General features: G+C 35.1%; 1 protein-coding gene across 2 annotated transcripts in view; it reads right to left on the bottom strand.

Annotated features, from left to right (window-relative positions):
• The window catches only part of CWC27 (CWC27 spliceosome associated cyclophilin), a 240,632-nt gene that overhangs the window by 115,359 nt on the left and 104,043 nt on the right, over positions 1 to 21,230 (bottom strand). For both annotated transcript variants that reach the window (XM_060092935.1, XM_060092936.1), the window contains exon 12: positions 3,748 to 3,851. In XM_060092935.1, coding sequence (XP_059948918.1) covers positions 3,748 to 3,851 — 104 coding nt within the window. The remainder of the gene's footprint in view (positions 1 to 3,747; positions 3,852 to 21,230) is intronic.

Below are 21,230 nucleotides of genomic sequence, written 5' to 3'. Positions count from 1 at the left end.
AAACTAGGTAAATTAATGCATGGACATTAGAACACAAAGCTTTCTTGTACTTATGGGTTTCTTTCCAAGTGCTTTTAATGTAAGAATAATACATTAAATTCTAAAATAAAGTTGCAGTAGTCAGCAAGTGTTAGACTTGCCAGATTAATTCATAGAATCAGGAAATAATACTACTGGAAGCTTTACTTAAGAATGTACCTAAGTGCATGCACACATACCTTTTAAGAAAGAATATGATTATAAAAATGCAACTGTGAAAACACAGTTAAGGAAACCTTATTTTGAGATTTTAATTTATGTCATATTTATATGTAACCATATTGATTATAGGCTTTAACTCTAATACAGTATTAAAATTCATATTTTCAGGACTTCCCTGGTAGCACAGTGGTTAAGAATCCACTTACCAGTGCAGAGGACACGGGTTCAATCCCTGGTCTGGGAAGATCCCACATGCCGTGGAGCAACTAAGCCCATGCGCCACAAATACTGAATCTGCACTCTAGAGCCGGCGAGCCACAACTACTGAAGCCTGCGGGCCTAGAGCCCGTGCTCCGCAACAAGAGGAGCCACCGCAATGAGAAGCCCGCACACCACAACGAAGAGTAGCCCCAGCTTGCCACAACTAGAGAAAGCCCACGTGCAGCAACAAAGACCCAATGCAGCCAAAAATAAATAAATAAATAAATTTTAAAAATAGGCTTAAAAAATTCATATTTCCAATCTGTAGATTTGGATAGGAAACAAAATGAAACCATGAATAGTTATATTTTTCTCTTACAAATGTAAAATTATTATTTTTATTTGGCACTGTAAATTTATTAAAGGTCTTCTCATTGCCTAATTTACTTCTTACAAGCAACTTGAAGGATGCACAAGGCATTTTATCCCTGGATTTATGATAAGAAAATGGAGTCACTAAGGCTTAAATAACCTCACTGCTAGTAACTGACATTGAGTCTTAATACTTTCCTGTTTACTTTGAAATATAATATTCCAAAGCATTCGTACAACCATTAATGTTTCATATAATGAGCACCTAGTATTACTGTCAGAATTTGTATTAAAAATAGTAAATTCTTCTTAGTGAAGAATTTCAAGTAATAAAAGTAGTACTAATCAGGGAAATAGTCACCATTAGAACACCACAGTAAATAACTGTTGCCTATAGGCAATATCCATCAATGGATGCTAAAATTAGTGTAAGGAAGCTTGAAAAGAAACAGGATATTTGTATAGTTGCGAAGTATCTTCCCCTCCAGTACTTATATTCTCAAAGGGAAAAAGAGTAACTTAACAGTGTAGCAACTAAGCAGAAACCACCTTAACCAAGTGATCATGGTAATATCACCAATAAAAAGACAACAGACATCTTGTTACCTCCGGTACACTGCACTGGGAAGGACATGCCACTTATGTGGCAATCTTCCCCAAAAATGCGTAGCCTCAATCTAATCATGAGAAAACATGAGACAAACTCAACTGAGACATTCTACAAAATATCTAACCAGTGTCAAGTTCATGAAAGACAAGAAAGGATTGAGGAACCGTCAGAAATCAGAAGAGACTAAGGAGACATGATGACTAAATGCAATATGGAATTCTGGAAGGAATCACAGAACAGACAAAGGCACAGGTGGGAAAACTGGTGAAATTCTAATAAGGTCTGCAGTTAGTAATAGTGCTGTGTTAATATTAATTGCTTGGTTTTGATCATTGTACTATGGTTACACAAGACCTTAACATTAAAGGTATCTGGAAACTGTCAATTTTTGTAACTTCTCTGTAAGTCAAAATAAAACAATAAAAAAATAAATAACATGGACCATTCTGAGACTAGAAGAAAAACGAGAGCAACCAAATGATCGTTTTTTTGGGGAAGTTAATTTTAACTGTCTCTCAGATTTAGGGAAAATCCAGGTATTTCTAGATGATATAAGAAAAATTAAATTCAGAAAAGTAATATATATATATTACTGTAAAAGTAGTATATAATTCTCTTTCTAATTATGAAATAAAAAGATTTTTAACCTGGCTAACTTTCATATAAATAGACTGAAATAAGCTCCAGAAGAATCTTCTTTCTGTGTGTGTGTTAAGAAATCATTCTTTTAAAATTCAAATCTTTCTTTACTTAATTGTATTAAGTATTTCAAAGGCAGACAAATAAATCAACACAGCACTGTTTTTGTCTAATACAGGCCTTAACCATACAACTCTATTTCGGTAATTTCCTACTGCAATTCTCTCACTCCTACTAGTAGATCATGAACTATGTACGAAGGCAAAACCATCCACTGCCAACTTCATAGCCCTAGTCCATCATGGCTCTTCAGATGGGGTGGGAGAATAATAATTACTAGCTCAAAAATGAATAAAAAATTAAAATAAAACATCTTTCCAGTTAAAAGGAATTACTTTCATATATTTAAAATGTTTTTTAATTATAAGAAACAGTCCCCTGGGAAAATTATATATAAACTTAAAATTAAATAATCCTCACTGTATTCTTTCAAATACAATATTTGATATCTTGTACTCTGTCAAATTTCAATATTGCCAATATAGCTTCTTTCTAATCTGGGTTACATTTTACCCATATGATCTAGTCACATATAAGTTTATCCTTTCCTTCAAATTCCGTTTATAATTTGTGTCATTCTGGTGAGTTAACTTTTTAATAATTTGTTTCACTCAAACATATTTTGGTGATTCTAAGTTCTACATCAAGTACCTGCCTTTACTATAATAGTCACTGGGGACATGGTACAAATAATCTAAGAACTATGAGCTTTAGTTATGTGGTATTACTTGTGCTACTTAAAATAAATAATAAGGCCTATGGCCAAATGCTGTACCACCGTTCTGTATTGGAATATGTATTCTTTAAGGCTAGATATTACATCTTATGCTTTGATATATCTCCAGTGACTGCTATAGAACCTAGTAGATAAAAATATTCATGCTTTCCAAAAGCATGAGGCTACACAAGATATATGCACAAAGCAAATTTGTTAAGCCAAATTTAGTGTACATTATTAAAGGTAACAATCAAATTTCTGATCATGTTCACTGAATCTACAATGTATGTTATTATTGTAAAAGAAGACGGATTCGAGAGTTCCAATTGTTATTTTGGAAATTGAATATTACATGTTTTATAGCTGAAACAGTTTTAAACTAAAGATCTTCAGTAAAAAAGCTTTTGTGAAGCTATTCTTGAGCTTTATTAAAAAAATCACAGTACAATAAAGAAATATTTAACCTGTATAAAAAGCAGGATATTATTTTGATCAGCTTTTGATCAGTTTTATCAATACTTTAGATTTTCTGTAGCTAAACATAAGAGCAAAACCAAAAACCAACAAAAAACAAGAATTTGCATTTAATACTATTCAAACCAACATATGAAAAATGCCTATACAAGTCTCATATATAGGGCCTAAACACTTTTCTTAAATGTTTTAAAGGGTATGCAGTGTAAAAATGGACATTCTATCCTGTGTACTTCTAGATATGTGCTATGGCAACATTTAAGTTTTGCTTGATGTGAAGTACTCTGTTTATTAAGGAACACTAGTTACGATCATGTTTGATTGAATTTCATTCTCAGACAAAAGTCCTAAGTGAAACTTAATTTTATCGGCTAACTGGCCAGAGAAAGCATTAAGCAACAACAACAAAACTCAACTCAGGAGAGAGGGAATAAGTGCCAAGTGAAAATATAAGCTTGATAACTGCCCTTACCTTCACTTCTTTTTTCTGCTTGCTTTGCTGCATTTTCCACTTTCTTTTGTTTTGCTGCTAAGAGTTCCCGCTTTAATTGTCTTGCTTCTTTTCTGAGTTCTTCGCTATAAAGCAAAAAAATTTTATAAGTATATAATAGACCGAAAGAGAAAGTTGTTTAGCAGAAACAACTAAATCTAGTTGTCAGGTACACTAAATCTCTAAGAAAAACAAAGTGAATAATGTAATTCATTTTGTTTCTGTGTATATGTATTTATGATATGGAAACATACTTAAAGGATATATTAAAAGTTGTGATTTTCATAATAGCAATATAATATGAGTTACTATGAAATATAGCCCCCTTCAAATATATCAAACAGTTGGTAAGTGATAAATGAACTATTGTTCTCCCTCTAATTTACTTGCAAATTTAACATTCTAGTTTCAGTTTAATAACTCATGGAGATTCCAAATCAAAACAAACTTTTTAATATAAATACTATTCACTAAACCTGGGCATACACAAAAACATTTGGCTTCGAAACTTGTTGAATTCCTGAACTGGCACCAATAACTACCACTTATTAAGCAACTATTATATGCTAAGAGCAGTGCTAATTTTTTTTAAACTCAATTAATTTTTAACCCATTTGATATCACAGTTTGCCAAATAATTTCCTCTTCTGTGAAACCTATCAGGCTGAGGTATTTTGATAATTAATACAATCATATATTAAAGGCAAATGGAGATGTAAGTTGTTGGCTTCACTGCAAGTCATTTGTTAAGTGACTGGTTTCTACAGGCCACTTTTATGGCAGGAGATTCAAATTCAAGCCTTGGAAAAAATTATTAACTGCCCATGTCATTAACCCTGAGGGTCACTTGTGAATAGTTAAAACTATGCATTTTATATTTGTGAATGTCAGGCACCCACTCTATTTTCCACAAGCTAGAGTGGGTCACGGAGACAAAGAACACGGTAGCCCAAGGAGGCACCCCATTCTGGAATGTTCTCTAAAGATAATCAAGGTTTAGCAAAATCCTAAGTCTAAAGAGTTCCCTACTGATTCAGCCTTTAGTGCTTCCTCCTAAACCCCAAATCTCATACTTTTTTACTTCTGTCCTGTATTAGAGTCACCAAACTGATAGGTCTTACAATGTGCATGACTTAGTTCTTTTCACCTTTTTTCCATATCAAACACACACACCTTGGCCTCCAAGGTCCTCAATTCTGAAACTTCCCTCTCTGATCAAAATCCACTATGTTTTTAGCTTTCTCAGTCTTTCATTCCTACTAAACCTATGCTCACTCTTTTAATAATGAAAGCCAACTCCTTAATCGTAGTTCACAGTCCACTAGTGTTATTCTAACCCAGTTGTCTCTCTATCCATTCTGGATGCTATGGTCAGTCATTTCACTGATGTCCTCACCAGAACCCTTAATTTTCTTGATTTGTTTGGCCTGATGGATACATCATAATCACCTAGAAGAACTTGTTAAAACATGTTTGGGGAGACACATCTCCAGAAAATATTTCTTTAGATGTGGGATGTTGCCTAGGAATTTGCTCCTGTGACAAGTTACCCAGGTGACTTTAACATGAACTCAGGTTTGTGACCCAATGCATTAGGATCTTACTATAGAAATTATCTTCTCTTTCTTATAACTTCAAGCGCCCCTACTTCACTAATCCTTTCATTCAGCCAACAGCATGCTCAAATTTCCCTGTACTCTGCTCCAATCTAGAGATTGCTATCTTTACAAGTGAACTCCTAGCTTGAAAGAATAGTTTATATACAAAGTCTAATTCATCAACCTCTAACTTCTTAATCTCTTGCAATCTATCCTTCTTATACTCTATTGAAACTGCTTCTATATCAATCAAATTCAATGTCCTTTTCTCAGTCCTCCTCTTCCTCTTTGGCCTTTCTATCATTCAGTGATAAGAACTACTTCTTTCTGAAATTCTATCAGACTATGTAGCACTTTAGAGCCTTGATTCTCTAATTCTCCTCTGAATTACTCTTTCTCTTCTCATCCTATAAATGTTGGCATCTTTCTCATTTCTATACCCTGTACGCCAGCATTTTTATCTAATCTTATAACATAAGCTATCATTTTTAAAATGGATTATTTCCAAATCTAAACATTTTGCCCTACATTTCTAACTATCTATTACAAATCTCTGTGTACATTAGTGCTGTCCAACAGAAATATAAGGTAAGACACATACAATTTTAAGTTTCCTAGCAGCCACATTAAAAAAAAATGGTGAAAAGAAATGGGTTAAATTAATTTTAAAAACATATTTTATTTAACTCAATAACTCAAAATATCCAAGATATTATTATTTCAACATACAACCAATATGAGAATATTAATATTTTACATTCTTTTTTTTTGTACTAACTCTTCCAAGTGCAGTGTATATTTAACACTTACAGGACATCTCAATTCAAACTAGTCACATGTCAAGGGCTTAGATCTAGATGGATGCTTGAGGCTAGATGTCACAAGAATTACAAACTCTCTATGTCAAAACTCCAAGCCATCTCCTTCCTGGCCAAATCTGTCCCTTCTCCTGAAGTCCCTATTTGATTGTGAAACCATTTTCCTACTAATGACCAAACTCTGCACTTGCCCTGGGACTGTTCAGCCTCCCTTTCACTGAATTACCATAGAGGTATGTCATCTTCCAATCTCTCTCACATGTAACTGCTCTTCTTGACTCTCATCATCAATGCCTAGTTTAGGCTCTCATGATCTATTTCTCTGATAAATGTAATTACATCCTGTCTCTTGACATTATGTGAAAACAGAGAATAGCAACCACATCTTTGCTCCATCCACTAAATACCCTTATCTTTTTATTATACTAGTTTAAAAATTTTTTACTTTGGTAAGTAATTCAGGAAACTCAGATGATATTTTCTGAAGACTAAGACCTTGAGGGGAAGATTATTTTGAAAGATGAAGAAGAAATGCTACAGCATAGCTGAACAAACTAGTTATTAGAGAGATCTGAAGTATGCAAAGAATGAGAGGCAATGAGAGTATAACTATTGTAGAGTCAGTAGAGCACAGTCATTAAAAAGATTAACTTAGGGTTCAGAAAGTCCTGACTTAAAAGCCAACTCCATCACTTATTGTCTGGGAGACCTAACAACAATTATTTAACTTCTCTGAGACTCAGCTTCCTCAACTATAAAATCAGAGTAAGGTATCTGAAATATTGGGCATTCAATACATGTTCAACAAATGATGGCTATTATTATTTAGATCTTATGTTTGAAACAGTACTACCGTTAAGGGCCGTTTGTCAAGTAGGAATATTTCCTTATTATATTATTTATTATAAACGAATGCTACCTCTACTCCATATGGAGATCAACCCTGTTTGTAATTTTTAAAAAGGGCAATGAATGTGTAATGCCAGTTTCTGAAAATCTATCCTTAAATAGTAAAAGATTTAGATACACTATTGAAGTAGCCATAATAATATACAAACTGAACAGTGATGAATAAGAACTCAAGAAAGACAAAGTGAGACAGAGAAGGTTTAGGTCTTTACAGATTATTAAAGTATGTTTTCATTATACTGAATTTTTCAAGTAATTAAAAATTTACAACATTGTCAAAATCTTTCAGATTATTCAAACAACACCATTTGTTAGTACTTGTGGAATCCATAACTCTTGGAATGAAGTGCAAGTTTTTAACCTAGTCTTTAGATAACTGTCTAGTTTTAGGGTTCCCAATCTTACATTCTCTGGAATATAATTTTATCCACTGGTAATAGAATATATTTGAATCTGTTAAATGAGAATGAAAATTGTAAGGCTGGAGTATATGTCACCTTATACTGCTTACAAAACAATCATACAAACTATGGGCTTGCTTGAGTCTAGGCAGCATCTTTTTGGCTCTCTCAAAGCCTAGTTTCTACTTGTATGGTAAAAGAAATAGCTTCTATAAGCTATTATTAACTCTAAGCTAATTAATTTTTCCTAATAGGTAGGTGTCTAATTTGGATTCATTTGAATTTTAACATGGTTTGTATGACATCACCATTATCCATCAAATAATTCTGCATTGTATATATTTTTAATCTGGTAAATCTGTAGTATACTCTGTTCCAATGAAAAGAAGAATTCCTTAAAAACATCATCCCAATAAAATATCAGGAGCCTAGAAACTATAGTAGCCTTTATATACTTAGTAATAGCAAAGAAATTACTAATTCATTCAGCAGTTTCTGGAGCATCTAATATCCGTACTGTACCATTCTGAGTGATGACACAGAAATCAAGATGAATAAGGAGGGAAAGGAATCTAACTTTGCTAGGTTCTTTAAATCAGTTACCTCCCTTACCACTTAATCTTCTCAATAACCTGTGATATAGGCATTTTATAGGGAAGAAGGCTGAGGCTTACAGAGCTTAAATACTAAGCCTGAAGTCACACAATGTATCAGAAAGTGAAAGAGCTAGAAACTGAAAATGAGATTGTCTGAATTCTAAGTCTATGCTCTTTTCATTATGGTATAATTGAAACCTTGAGAAAGTCTCCAAGGAGCCTAAATTCCAAGGAGAGAGATAAATCATGTACATAAATAATAACAACAGTACATAATAACTGGCAATAACTGCCATGACAAAGAAATGACTGAAGCATTTTGAAATTCTGAGGAAAGAATACTATACACTAAATAAGGGACGGCTTCATAGAGGAGGCATTTGAAGTGGACCCCAAAAGATGAGTAGAAGTTGGCCAAGAGGAGATACAATGAAAAGCATCCAAGCAGTGTGTCTTAAATACGGGAGATGGTAAAACATAGGGTGCACGTTAAAACATTATGCTATAGCATAGATGATTTAAAGGGGGACAGGGGATTAGAAACAAAAGACAGAGCTAGGAAGAGAGCCTGGGGCAAAGTCTAAATGCTAGGTATTTGTAAGGAGCCCAGGTGAGAATGTTGTCCTTCCATTTTTTCCATATCTTTGAGAGTCCATTTCTTTTTTTTTTTTTACAACCAATTTCTCAATGGCTCTTGTCTTCATTGTATACACTATCCACCTATTTTAATACCTTACCTGTAACCCACACATTCCTTAAACTGCTGTCCTAGAAGAAGTATCTTCTTCACAAACTTCAATGGCTTCCCTTTAGATCATAACTTAAACCTTCAGAAGAATCCAACTTTGTTGACCCCTGACCTCTAACCTTTTGCGACCTCAGACCTAGTGCCATGCCTGATCTCGTTCTACCTTTTGGATATTCTTTCTCTGTTTCCACTGGCTTTTACTCTTCCACCTCCTGCTTCTCAAATTTAGGTGCTTCTTAGTAGCCTAGTCTCAACCCTCTCTTTTTTTTTTCTCTTCTTTAGAAATTTCATCCATGTTCAGGATTTCAATTCTATTTTCTTAATGCAGTCAAAGTGTAAAAGCAAGGTCATTAGCCTATGCTCTTTACACATTTCCACTTTCAAGCTTAAATTCACATTTCCAACTGCCAGATGGATACTTCAATTAGTATCCCACAAATCCACAAATTTACCATTTTAAAAGTCAGATTGATCATTTTGGCTACTCAAAAAACACCACCTCATTTTTTCTCTCCTTTCTTTGATAAGCCACCAGAACGCTGGTTGTCAGGCCCATTTTCTAATATTGCTCTCTTACTCTCTACAGCTGTTTAGTAGCCACATTCTTCCTCCTTTACAAAGTCTCTTTCTTTCTGTGGTTAGTGACAGCTGTTTAGGCTTTCGTGACTTCACTATGACCACAGTCTCCTACTTGGTCTACGTGCTTCTGGCTGACCTTTCTTCCATTCATTTTGCACACTTAGGCCAAATCCTACAATTCTACTCCCTAATCTTTTTAACTCCCTAAGTCCTACTGAATTGTGTACTAATTTCTTTCCCAAGCATTCAAGTCCCTCTTATGAGCTACCTTCAAACTGCTTTTTCAACTTTATCTATCACAGATCCTCTACGGTTACTCTAAATTTCAGCCAAAACACACTAGTCATAATTACCTTGGCAAACTTTGAGCTTCAGCACATATACGCCTTGTTCATGCCATTTCCATTACCTAAAATTCTTTTCCCCCTATTACTGCCAACTAAAGTCTTCCTCATTTTTCAAGGCTTCATGGAGAAAATGGCACTAGAGCATAGCTTTGGGGCAAAGTTGTCACGCTCACTGTACCTCAGTTTTCTCATCTGTAAATCCTGACTATATTCAGCCTATTATTATAACAAAGCTGATGCAAAGATTAAGGATTAAAATGAGTTAAGAGCACTATTAGGTGCTTAGAAGGCAGTTTATTTTTTTGTTTGTTTTTTGTTTTTTTTGCTGTATGCGGGCCTCTCACTGTTGTGGCCTCTCCCGCTGCGGAGCACAGGCTCCGGACGCGCAGGCTCAGTGGCCATGGCTCAGGGGCCCAGCCGCTCCGTGGCATGTGGGATCTTCCCAGACCAGGGCACGAACCCGTGTCTCCTGTATCGGCAGGGGGACTCTCAGCCACTGTGCCACAAGGGAAGCCCAGTTTTGTTTTTTTTTTAAATAAAATATACTACAACCAACTCATGACTATTAAATTACATAAGCAATTTAAAGAATTAAAACTTTAAATAAAAATCAATCATTTTAAGGAAAATGATACTAGTTACTATACTATTAAAGATGCATACTCTAATCTCATTGATGGGTTGTTTTATCTTCTTATGGCCAATGTCCATTCCAAAAGAGTAAATACAACTTTTGTATAAAAAAAGGAGACATGTTTATCAGAACACCTAGACCCAACATCATTATATGGCCACAGGAAAGCAATTAATCCTCCTTTGCCTCAGTTTATCATCACCTACGAATAGTCTGAGGTAGGTGTAAATTAATATTTCTGAAATGCATAATCACAATTATAAATGTAAAAAGTGATTATACTCTGCAGATCATTCTATTTCAAGTCCTCTGGATTTAGGATCTTAAAGTCCATAATCTAAGGAAATGGTGAGATGCTGAATATAGTCTTCACCTTAGACACAAAGAAGTTGAAGTATAGAGATGGTAACAGTTTTTTTTTCAATATTGCCTAAGTCAGTAACAATACTGTAAATATGATAAAGACATCCTAATTCTTTATGCAGTTTTTCCACTTAATGTGCTTACTGCCCACTGAATGAAAAGTACATTTAGACTTGAGTACCTTATTTTTAAGCTGAACAACAGAAGACACTATGAATAAGTAACTACACAGGAAAGTTTTTATACCTACAGTATATTTATATTGGACTGTTTATAGTACTTTATAAAAGTTAAAAATCTTGCAATTGTTTTTTTTTTTTTTTTTTTTTTGCGGTATGCGGGCCTCTCACTGTTGCGGCCTCCCCCATTGCGGAGCACAGGCTCCGGACGCGCAGGCTCCGGACGCGCAGGCTCAGCGGCCATGGCCCACGGGCCCAGCCGCTCCGCGGCATATGGGATCCTCCCAGACCGGGGCACGAACCCGTATCCCCTGCATCGGCAGGCGGACTCTCAACCACTTGCGCCACCAGGGAGGCCCGCAATTGTTTTTTTAATTGTACAGCTTTTCAACTTGAGATTGAGGATTTAAAATGTCAGTGACAAGTATCCTGCAGGATTTTCAGTCAGTTTTAATTTTTTCCCAGATGCTTTTCTCATTTTCTCCAGTTTCCAGGAATGTGCCTTAGGAAAATTTTGAGTTATATCTGTTCTTTTTTCTTATGGCATGAGAAATATTATCTTAATATAAGGGTGGTGAACTCAAACACTGACCTCCTCTAACATTCACTTTCAAAAAAAAAAAAGGTAAAGTTATCAAGATCTGAGTATTTGACATGCTTTTGAAGAGAACTTTAATCTACAAAAATGAAATGGACTATGTATACATATCTCCTTAATACATACGATGGTAAATGAATTTGCTTAGAGACTTTGTTAAGCAAGCTGACGGCTAAACACATGTCCATTACAGATCACTGCTTCTTGGACCATGGACGTAGTACTTGCAGTTAGCTTAAGCCTGCTATTTCCCAACATCTGATAAGAATTCATAACACATGGAAATGATTGCAAGCCAAACAGTACAGCCTTCATGGTTTTTAGTCTGTCGCTTTAATCACAAAGATACCAAATCTGTTTGTAATGAAACAACAGCTTGGCTGTTGATGAAATCATAAAATAGCTGTAATAAAAGCCCATCATAAGTATTAAAACTAAAAATGTATGGCACGATTTTTAGTATGGTATCATCAGCAGGAGCAGAGATGCAAGTTAAACATGTATCAGGAAAGTATTTCAATATGCTATAGTTTATATATTAATTTTGAAAATATATACAGGAAATTAAAAAAATTAAATCATGGAACCCCTGATTTGTGTGTTCAAACTCTGTTCTACCTATTATTAGCAGTATGGTCTTAGACAACTAAGTTAACCAATCTAAGTCTGTTTTCTCATCTTGAAATGAGAATAAAAGTAAGGTTGTAAGGAGGAAACATGATTCCATGGAAATTACTTAGTGTACTTAACATGGTGCTAGGCCCAAATACGTGCTCAACATGAGCCTGCTTCTTCTATTATTATCATTATCATTTTCCTCTCCAGCACCAACACTACTTCTATTCTTACTATTTACAGAATCAATTACTGACAAAATGAGACCTCAGGCTAACTAAAGAGATCAAAAAGGCAAACCCTTCCGTTTTTCTCATGGATGCATAGATTTCAAAAGCTTACTGATAAGTTTTTCTGTTTGATGTACTGCTTGGATTAAATATCATATACTATGAAAATAAGAAACATAACTAGAAAAAAACCCTAAAAATTACAAAATTCTTATACCTTAATTCTGGTCACTAAACACTTGGAATGGAATTGCTTATTTTCATTCATTATAGTCTAGTTGAGAAGTTAAGGAGTAAATAAGTCAACAAGGAAATGTATATATATATATATATATATATATACACACACACACATTTATAATTTCTAAGAGGAAGATTAACAGAGAACCTATATTATTTTAACTAAGTGATCCTGGAAGCATCTATCAGGAGATAAAATTTAATATGAGAGATAATGTTCCACATGTCCTTTATATTGTTACTTCAATATGTAGGAAAAGAAAGACTATAATCTCTACCCATAAGTACACAATCCCTATCCATAAGTACACTGAAATTTGAAAAGAAGGAAGAATTTAAATGAACCTGCATCTGGCCTTTAGACTTACAATCTTACTCCTTTCATATGGAAGATCACATTTATTTTTAAATAAAAAGTTGAGACGTTTGATATAGATTGTCATTAATCTTTGCAAGACCTCCTTCAAATCTTAGAAAATCTTATTGTCTTTTCCAAAACAGACTAAAGAGTAAATCCTGCACCAAATCATAAAATATCCATGATAACCATAGGTGATATTGTTATTCTCTCTAAACACCAAGTAATAAGTTCTGAATCAAACATGTTATTTCACAGCAAGAACTTGGCTTAGCTGATATTTGACAGAAGTGGAGTAAATCTGTTGTGGCAGAAATTCGGTCTTTAGCCATATGTCTATTCCATAATCCAACTTTACAAAATGATATTAACTCAATATGAAAAACAAATGAGATTTCCAATTCCAGTAAGGCAGCATACCAGGTAAAACCTGAAAACTCTCTTACAAATCTAGGAGTGCTGAATAAAGTACATTAAAAAAAACAAAAAAACAAAAAACCTTTAAATGCATAGCTTAGCTCACTAAAAACATGCATATCTGAAAAAATGCATAGCTTAGCTCACTAAAAACACACATATCTGAAAACACGCATAACACAGGATGCAAAACACAGAGAGAAAAACATCAACAACTATGGGAGATTAGAAGAAATGGAAGAGAGAGTGAGAAGGTCCACCACATGTATAAGTGGAACTGCAGAAAGAGAAAATAGAGAGAATGAAATGGAGACAATAATGTCTGAGAATTTTCTAAAACTGATAAAAAACATTAGTCTTCAGATTCAGGAAGCTCAATAAATTCAAGCAGGATAAATAAAAGGAAAATCCAAATGTAGACATATCATAGTCAAAATGCAGAGCACCATAAAAGAACCAGCAGAAATTAATAAGGATAAATCACTTCAAATTAAGTTCACCTTTTTCTTTGACAGAGAAAGTAGACTGCCATATTGTGAGAATAAAGTAGTCATGGACTTATGCAACATAAGACATAAATGATGTCTTTCATTACAGCCATTAAAGCAGAGAACAAATAATGCCTGGCTGCTTAAGCAAAAATGATTATGAATTAGTCTTTACTAGTGCAACTATTCCGAGAATGCTAAATAACAGGTCAAAGTTAGTTTTGAGATATGTTTCTACTAAGATACTGTACACTAGGTCCTTACCATATTTTGGCATATGATGCTGCATTGAATACGAAGTAGAAGACAAACCAATTACAGGTAGAGGGTATATGAATGGGTCCAGGAGGTAGGAGGAGTAACAGCAGCAGCAAGAATGAAAAAGACTGTGAGGCATTTAGTTGACAGCACAATCTGAGTCAACACTGTGATATGACTGTCAAAAAATGTGTATGGTCATTAGGTCTCATTAAGAGAAGTACAGTATTCCCAACATGTGTATGTTACACCTTTTGTAATTGTTCCGCAGTCCTTGGATGTTCTGTTCTGTTTGTTCAGTCTTTGTTCTCTTCACTTTTCAGTTTGTAAGGATTCTATTGAAATATCCTCTAGCTCAGAGATTCTTTCCTCTGAGTCCAGTCTGCTAATAAGCCCATCAAAGGCATTCTTCATTTCTCTTACAGTGTTTTTGATCTGTAGCATTTCTTTTGGTTCTTAAGATTTTCATCTCTCTGCTAACATTGCCTATCTGTTCTTTCATGCTGTCTACTTTATCCATTAGAGCCCTTAGCATATTAATCATAGTTGTTTTAAATTCCCAGTCTGATAATTCCAACATCCCTGCCATGTCTGGTTCTGATGTTTGCTTTATCTCTTCAAATTGTGTTTTGCCTTTTGGTATGCCTTATAATTTTTTCTTGATAGCCAGATATTATGGACTGGTAAAAGGTACTGCTGTAAATAGGACTTTAGTAATATGGTAGTGAGGTATGGGGAAAGGGGATATGTCCTATGGTCCTATGATTAGGCCTCAAGTCTTTTAGTGATACTACGCCTCTGGACTGTGAACTTCCCAAATGTTTCTCAGGTTTTTTCTCCTCCCTTAGGTGGGGGCAGGATGGTTAGAATGGGCTGCAGTTGGGTGTTTCAATTCTCCAACATGGAGGGTTAGAGCCAGCTGAAGTTGGTTATTTCCCTTCTCCCAGGTCCATTAAGCTCTGATAACCCACAGCAGGTTGAGCTCTAGGTAACTGGTTTTCCCTGAAGGAAAACAAAAAGAACAGAGTGCTCTGGCATAAGTCAAAATGGTTCCTTTTCCTCTCCCCCTGAAGGAAGTAGTAGGGGATTTATTTCTGTGAGATTTACTGTGAGAACCTAGTTAAGTTCTCAGAGGTAAATCTCACAATATTGTGGGGTCCCCCCTATGACCGGGTGTCCCTGGAGTTTTTAACTCTCAAACTTAGCCACACTGAACCTCCAGCAACTTGTCAATTATAGTTCAGGTTTCCTATCCCAGCACTGGTTCCCATGCAATTTCTGCTTGTTCTCAGATAAACTAAATTCCCTGTATTCATCTGTCTGTCCCTCCAATCTTGGGGGGCAGCGGTTTGCCCTGTGTCCTCACATCTCTTAGTGATCCAAGAAGAAAAGCAAGGTTAAATAGATAATTTTATTAAAAGAGAATATTATATTTTATTTTACTTGAATTTAACACAAAAATACTAAATGGAAGTAGACCAAGAAATTTCTAAGTTTTATATAAATGCTTCTTTGTCTCAAGAGGTTTCCTAAGAAATTTCTCCATTTTACGAAAAAATGTTATGAAAATATTAAGAGAATGGAGTCACTTTTTTAAACTACATGATTTAATTTTAGTTTATACTGATTAAACTGTCCTAAAGGTTGAGGAAATTAGTATACTTAACATTTTTTCCAACTTTTCCTTCCTTCATTTGGGTTATATTAGTGTTTTTAAACTGTCAATGTCCACAGCATCTATGCACAAAATTTTCAGTTGTACAGTCTTAGTTTTCTATTTAAATGAATTCATTGTTCACCACTATCTCTCTTACCCCAGTACTTCTCTCTGGTCCTGAGTTCAAGAGATGGTTGGAATAATGTTTACTTACAGTTAATGATAGTTATTTCCAGATGTTTTTAGTTGAGTTGTCATTTTGGGTTTCCTATTTTCTTCTCTCTCTGGTATACTGCCTTAATTTTTTATGAGCAGGCATCATTTTTACAAAAAACTAAAGTCACTAAAGAAAATTTAGTGAGCTACATTTATCACAGTATCTGACACTGTGAGTATGCTCTGTAGTATATGCTAAATAAAAATAGGCATAAATTAAGGGAGAAGTGGTATCAGAATACTAATCCTGGAAACCACCACAGGGAGGTGTGGGAGCTAGGAAAGAGGAGAAATTTTGTGAGAAGAAGGACATCTCAAATGTAGCACATAGGATAAAAATAACTAAGAAAACGACATCAGATAAAATAATGTCTACCTAAAAAGGATGAGGTCGTTTTTGTGAAGGTCGTAGTTACTCAGTGACAGAAAAGCATTATGTAAATTATTTATTAAAGATTTACTATTTCCCACAGTATTCTTGCCTTGTTAAGTTTGCTTTCCTGACATCAAAATGATTTCAACATTATGTAAAAGAATGAAAACATAAACAAATGATTTTAAGTACAGTACATGGTATGGATTATATAAGGAAAAGAAATTGAGGCAAAAGTTTTTCTGGCATTCATCTAGACTTTTATCAGTATGGATTAGAATTATATAAATTGGCTTCTAGAGAACCACTAAGTTTTATACAGTGTTTTACAAACGGAGTTGCCTGTAGATGATCCTCTTAAATCACTGAAACTTTTCACATTTTAAGTTTAGGGACTACTGTCCCTGCCTTTCTTATCCAATGCATGCAGAGATGTTGAGGTCCCTCCTTCATCTACAAGCCCACTTCACATGCCTCCTGAACCATTTATGATGAAGACAAAAAGTATATTATGAGCTTCTATTACACTCAAGAATGAGTCACTCTGTTTTAGGTCTATAATCAAGTATACCTAAGTGTAGCCTTTCTGATAATAACTACAAGAGATGGTGGTGGTGATGATACTGACCACGATGATGATATTACTAATGTACCCTGTTTTTCTAAATCTAATTTCAGACTCTCCTCACTGCATGGGTGGGAGTTCCCAAGTCCTCCGGGAAGTACTTTGTGTGTTTTTTCAGGAGAGAAGAACCATTAGATAAATGATGCTTTTGCTTACCTGACTTTGAAAATTGCCCTTCCTTACTGCCTGGTATAATTGGCAAGCTTGCACCCTTCTGGTACAGATGCATTCCTAAATCAAGCTCACCATATCCTTTTGCCCTTGGGGCTGTGGTTTGCTTGACTTCAAATCACTCTCTGAACTAGAGCCAGGATAATTTTTTAAAGTTCAAATTTGATCTCACTGCTTTCTTGCTATGCAGCACCCCTTAATTTTCAAAGTCCATATTCATTAACTCTATTACAAGGTTTTTCATGATTTCAGACCTGTTTTATTATTAAGCTCTAGCTCTGGTGCCTTGCTCCCGTTGTGCATTTCACATATTCTAAAATCCTATTAGTTCATAGAACGTGTCATAATCTTTGACACCTACTCCTCATGGCCTAAAATACTCGTCCCTCTTACATCCTTCCTCCACATACATTTATGCTCAGATCTCAGCTTTCATGTCACTTTCCCCACAAAGACTTCTGAACTCCTGATACTGGTACACAAGCTCCCTATATTTATCCTTACTGTCACACTTACCATATCATATTTTAACTGCCTGTTACTTCTTTGTAATCTCCATTAGTCCAATAAAACTAAGTCACTTCACTTTAAAAAAAATAAATTTATTTATCTATTTTTGGCTGCATTGGGTCTTCGTTGCTGCATGTGGGCTTTAGTTGCAGTGAGCAGGGGCTACGCTTTGTTGCAGTGCACGGGCTTCTCATTGCGGTGGCTTCTCTTGTTGCAGAGCACGGGCTCTAGGCATGTGGGCTTCAGTAGTTGTGGCTTGCAGGCTCTAGAGCGCAGGCTCGGTAGTTGTGGTGCACAGGTTTAGTTGCTCTGGGGCATGTGAGATCTTCCCAGACCAGGCCTCAAACCCATGCCCCCTGCATTGGCAGGAGGATTCTTAATCACTGCACCACCAGGGAAGTCCAAGTCACTTCACTTTTACAACCTTAATAACTAGCACAGAATCTGACACATAAGCAGTATTCAGCATTCAGTAAATATGTCAAATTGAACTAAACTGCTGGTGGCGCTAATTTTTCTTCTAAGTTGCCTAGCGCGGCAATTTTTCTTCATTCTGGTAGGTGAAAAAAGTACATTTAACACTAAAAAATAATTCCTTTCTCTTAATCACTGACAACATGTATCAATACTAAATGTATGTAACCTGAGTTCAGCAATTCCAGGCATTCATCCTAAGGACTGCAAAGTGTTCAAGCACCTGGACAAGTGCAAAAAAAAAAGAATGTGCTAGCTGTTTATTATAACACCGTTAAAAATGGGAAATGTCTACTTAAAATAATTACACTATATAATATAGATTACATAATGAAGACAAAGTATCATTCAATTTTTATAAAACCATGTGTTTGTGTGTGCGTACCAACACACAAAAACAAAAACAGAGAAAGATTTGAAAGTAAATTTACTGAATGAAAACAATGATTAGCTCTGTAGAGTATAATACCATGTGACTTAATGATTTTATAAACTCTCAATGCTAAAGATAAACCTATTTCTGTTTAGAAAAAGAAAAGTTTCTTTTTCAGGGGGAATATTTCTAATAATTTTCCCTGAATATCTTTGGTAAGTATTATGATTTAATGTTCCTTCCCTGAACTTCTTTAAAATAAAAACAATTTAAAATTACAACTAAGAAGTTAAATTTAATCAACTGAAACTTCTCTGATGTCCAGCACACTTAATGCATCATTTTTACCAATTGAAGAATCCATTTGTTAGAACTTTTTGATTTCCACAACAGTCTCACTGCATAATCTCAAATGTTTTAGAGCTTATTAATAGAGTATGTTAGTCAAGAAGAGAAGAGAGAGTGTGGCATATTTGAATGCTTACACAATGTTTAGATTTTCCTATCTGCAAGACAAATTCTATCATAGGGCATATTACAGTTTGTACTAAGTATTAAGTTTACTATCACAATGGCAGTATTGAGACTTTAAGAAAAGGTTTCTTAAAATTTCCACTGCATTTTTATTTTCCGTCACTATGGATAAATAAACTTAATGTACGAATTTGATAAAATTACAAACCCAAATTAGTCCAAAACTTTTTGCTCAAATTTGATCTCACCTCTCAAAACTGAAAACTTTGGGACCTACACTGAGATATGCTTTTGTTCCACAGCCACTATGCCACTAAGAGGGTGTTTTGGAGAATGAACATAGACCTTTACATTTTTTTTAAAAGCTTCTTTCCTATCCTAAGAGCCATGGGGGCAGGGAATGGGGGGAAAAGCAAGAAGACAATAAGGGGAGAAGAGGAAAGGTTTTATAATGTTTTTAACAGTAAACAGTAAAGCTCTAAATTTAGAGAAAAAACCCTCACTAGTTTTCTTTCCTCTCTAGCTACATAACATACACAGTACAGCATGCAAGTATTATGGATACAATAGGCACTGAGCCACAGCAGGGGCTATCAATTTGGGCTTCCTGACTTTTGTAAAAACTCTCACTTACGTTGTGTGCTCTAAATTAATCTGCAGATTCTCTACTTCCAAAACCCTAGCTGGTATTTAGTTGAAAACAAGTGGCATCCTCAGAGCATTAGTGGCTGGATGCAAGGGCCGACTCATTCCCAGGCTACTGCTGCAGAAAAGGCCAGTTTTTCTTTTCTGCAAGCCTATATAGACTTAACCTCTCTGTAGGTTTCCTACTCTGTTACCACCTGGCAGACAAACAGGACCAAAAAATTTGCTTGAACTGTGCTAGAGCAACCCTTCAAGAAAATAAGGACAAGATGTGAGCCAGGAAAAGCACTTTGGAAACTACTTGCACCTAATAAAAACATATTTTTAATTTAGCTAATGTGAAATCCAAACTAGCTCAGTCTAAATGGAAAAGATGCTTTATTTATATTTACATGAGTTCTTAATTTAGGCTTGATTCATGATTCATGAATAAAAGCTACCATTTTATAGAATAAGGTGTACCTTTGGCCTTCATGTACCCCTACTGCTTTTCGTTAAACTAATATGAGATGTGTGGCAAGATTCAGTATTTGTCCTTAATTCTGTCAATAAACCAAAATTTTCTCTTATGGAGTAAATTGATTAAAAAATTATAATCAATAAAGTAATATGATCAGAATGCACACAGTTACTTTTATCTTTTTGTCTATTCCAAATATGTTCCAAGTGCTATGCTAATAAGTACATCCATATATACTATCTCATTTAGACCCCACATCAAACTCTAAAGGGGTTTTATTTTTACAAGTGAAGACTGGACAGAAGGAATGCTGTGGGGAATTGGATAGAGGGAATGATATATGCAGAGATAATGAGGCAAGAAACAGCAAAGCAAATGAGGTAACATTTCATCTTACCTGGAAGATAGTGTACTATAACTAAAACTACAACTATAAACCTGGGAGAATAAAAATGACATATTTCATACATTTTGCACCCTCAACACCAAAAGAGTCTGACTGGACATAGGAGCTTAAACACCACTTAAGATAACACTGGGGGCAGGTGGAAAGTATTTTCAACGGAATATAGTGGTTCTAAAATGTTAGCATACATCAGAATCAGCTGAGGGCTTTGTTAAAAGAGATGCTGGTCTCTACTCCACGGCTTCCTGCCTCCATAAGTTTGAGGTGGAGTCTGAGATTTCCGTTTACAACAAGTCCCCGGGGAAGCTGATGCTGCTGGTCTGAAGACCACACTTTGAGAACAAATGGCTCAAAGAAATGTCACATATGCAAATCAAATTTTGTTAATATTAGCTTAGCTTTGAAAATAAGCCTAGGCCAACTGATGAACAGAATGAGTTACTTTACATTTGATCAAACTTCAGTATCTATAGTTGGGATCACTAAAAATTTCAGAGGCAACTGGGAAATGGTGGATAAGTATGTACACATAATTTTGCTCTCAAGCAAGGTCCTCAATAAACAATTTTCTAGGGGCCAGAGGAACACAGGTGTCCCTCTACATGCTTAATGCTCCTTAACTGTTGCAGTTAACATGGAGAGTTTTCAGAATGATTTTTCTAATATGTGGATTAAAAGAGGGTAATAAATTTGGGGTGGGGAGAG

This window comes from Mesoplodon densirostris, chromosome 3 (genome assembly GCF_025265405.1).
Source record: "Mesoplodon densirostris isolate mMesDen1 chromosome 3, mMesDen1 primary haplotype, whole genome shotgun sequence".
Classification (NCBI taxonomy): Eukaryota; Metazoa; Chordata; class Mammalia; order Artiodactyla; family Ziphiidae; genus Mesoplodon; species Mesoplodon densirostris.
The sequence above is the reverse complement of the archived record's forward strand: the minus strand, read 5'-3'. Positions and strand labels throughout refer to the sequence as shown.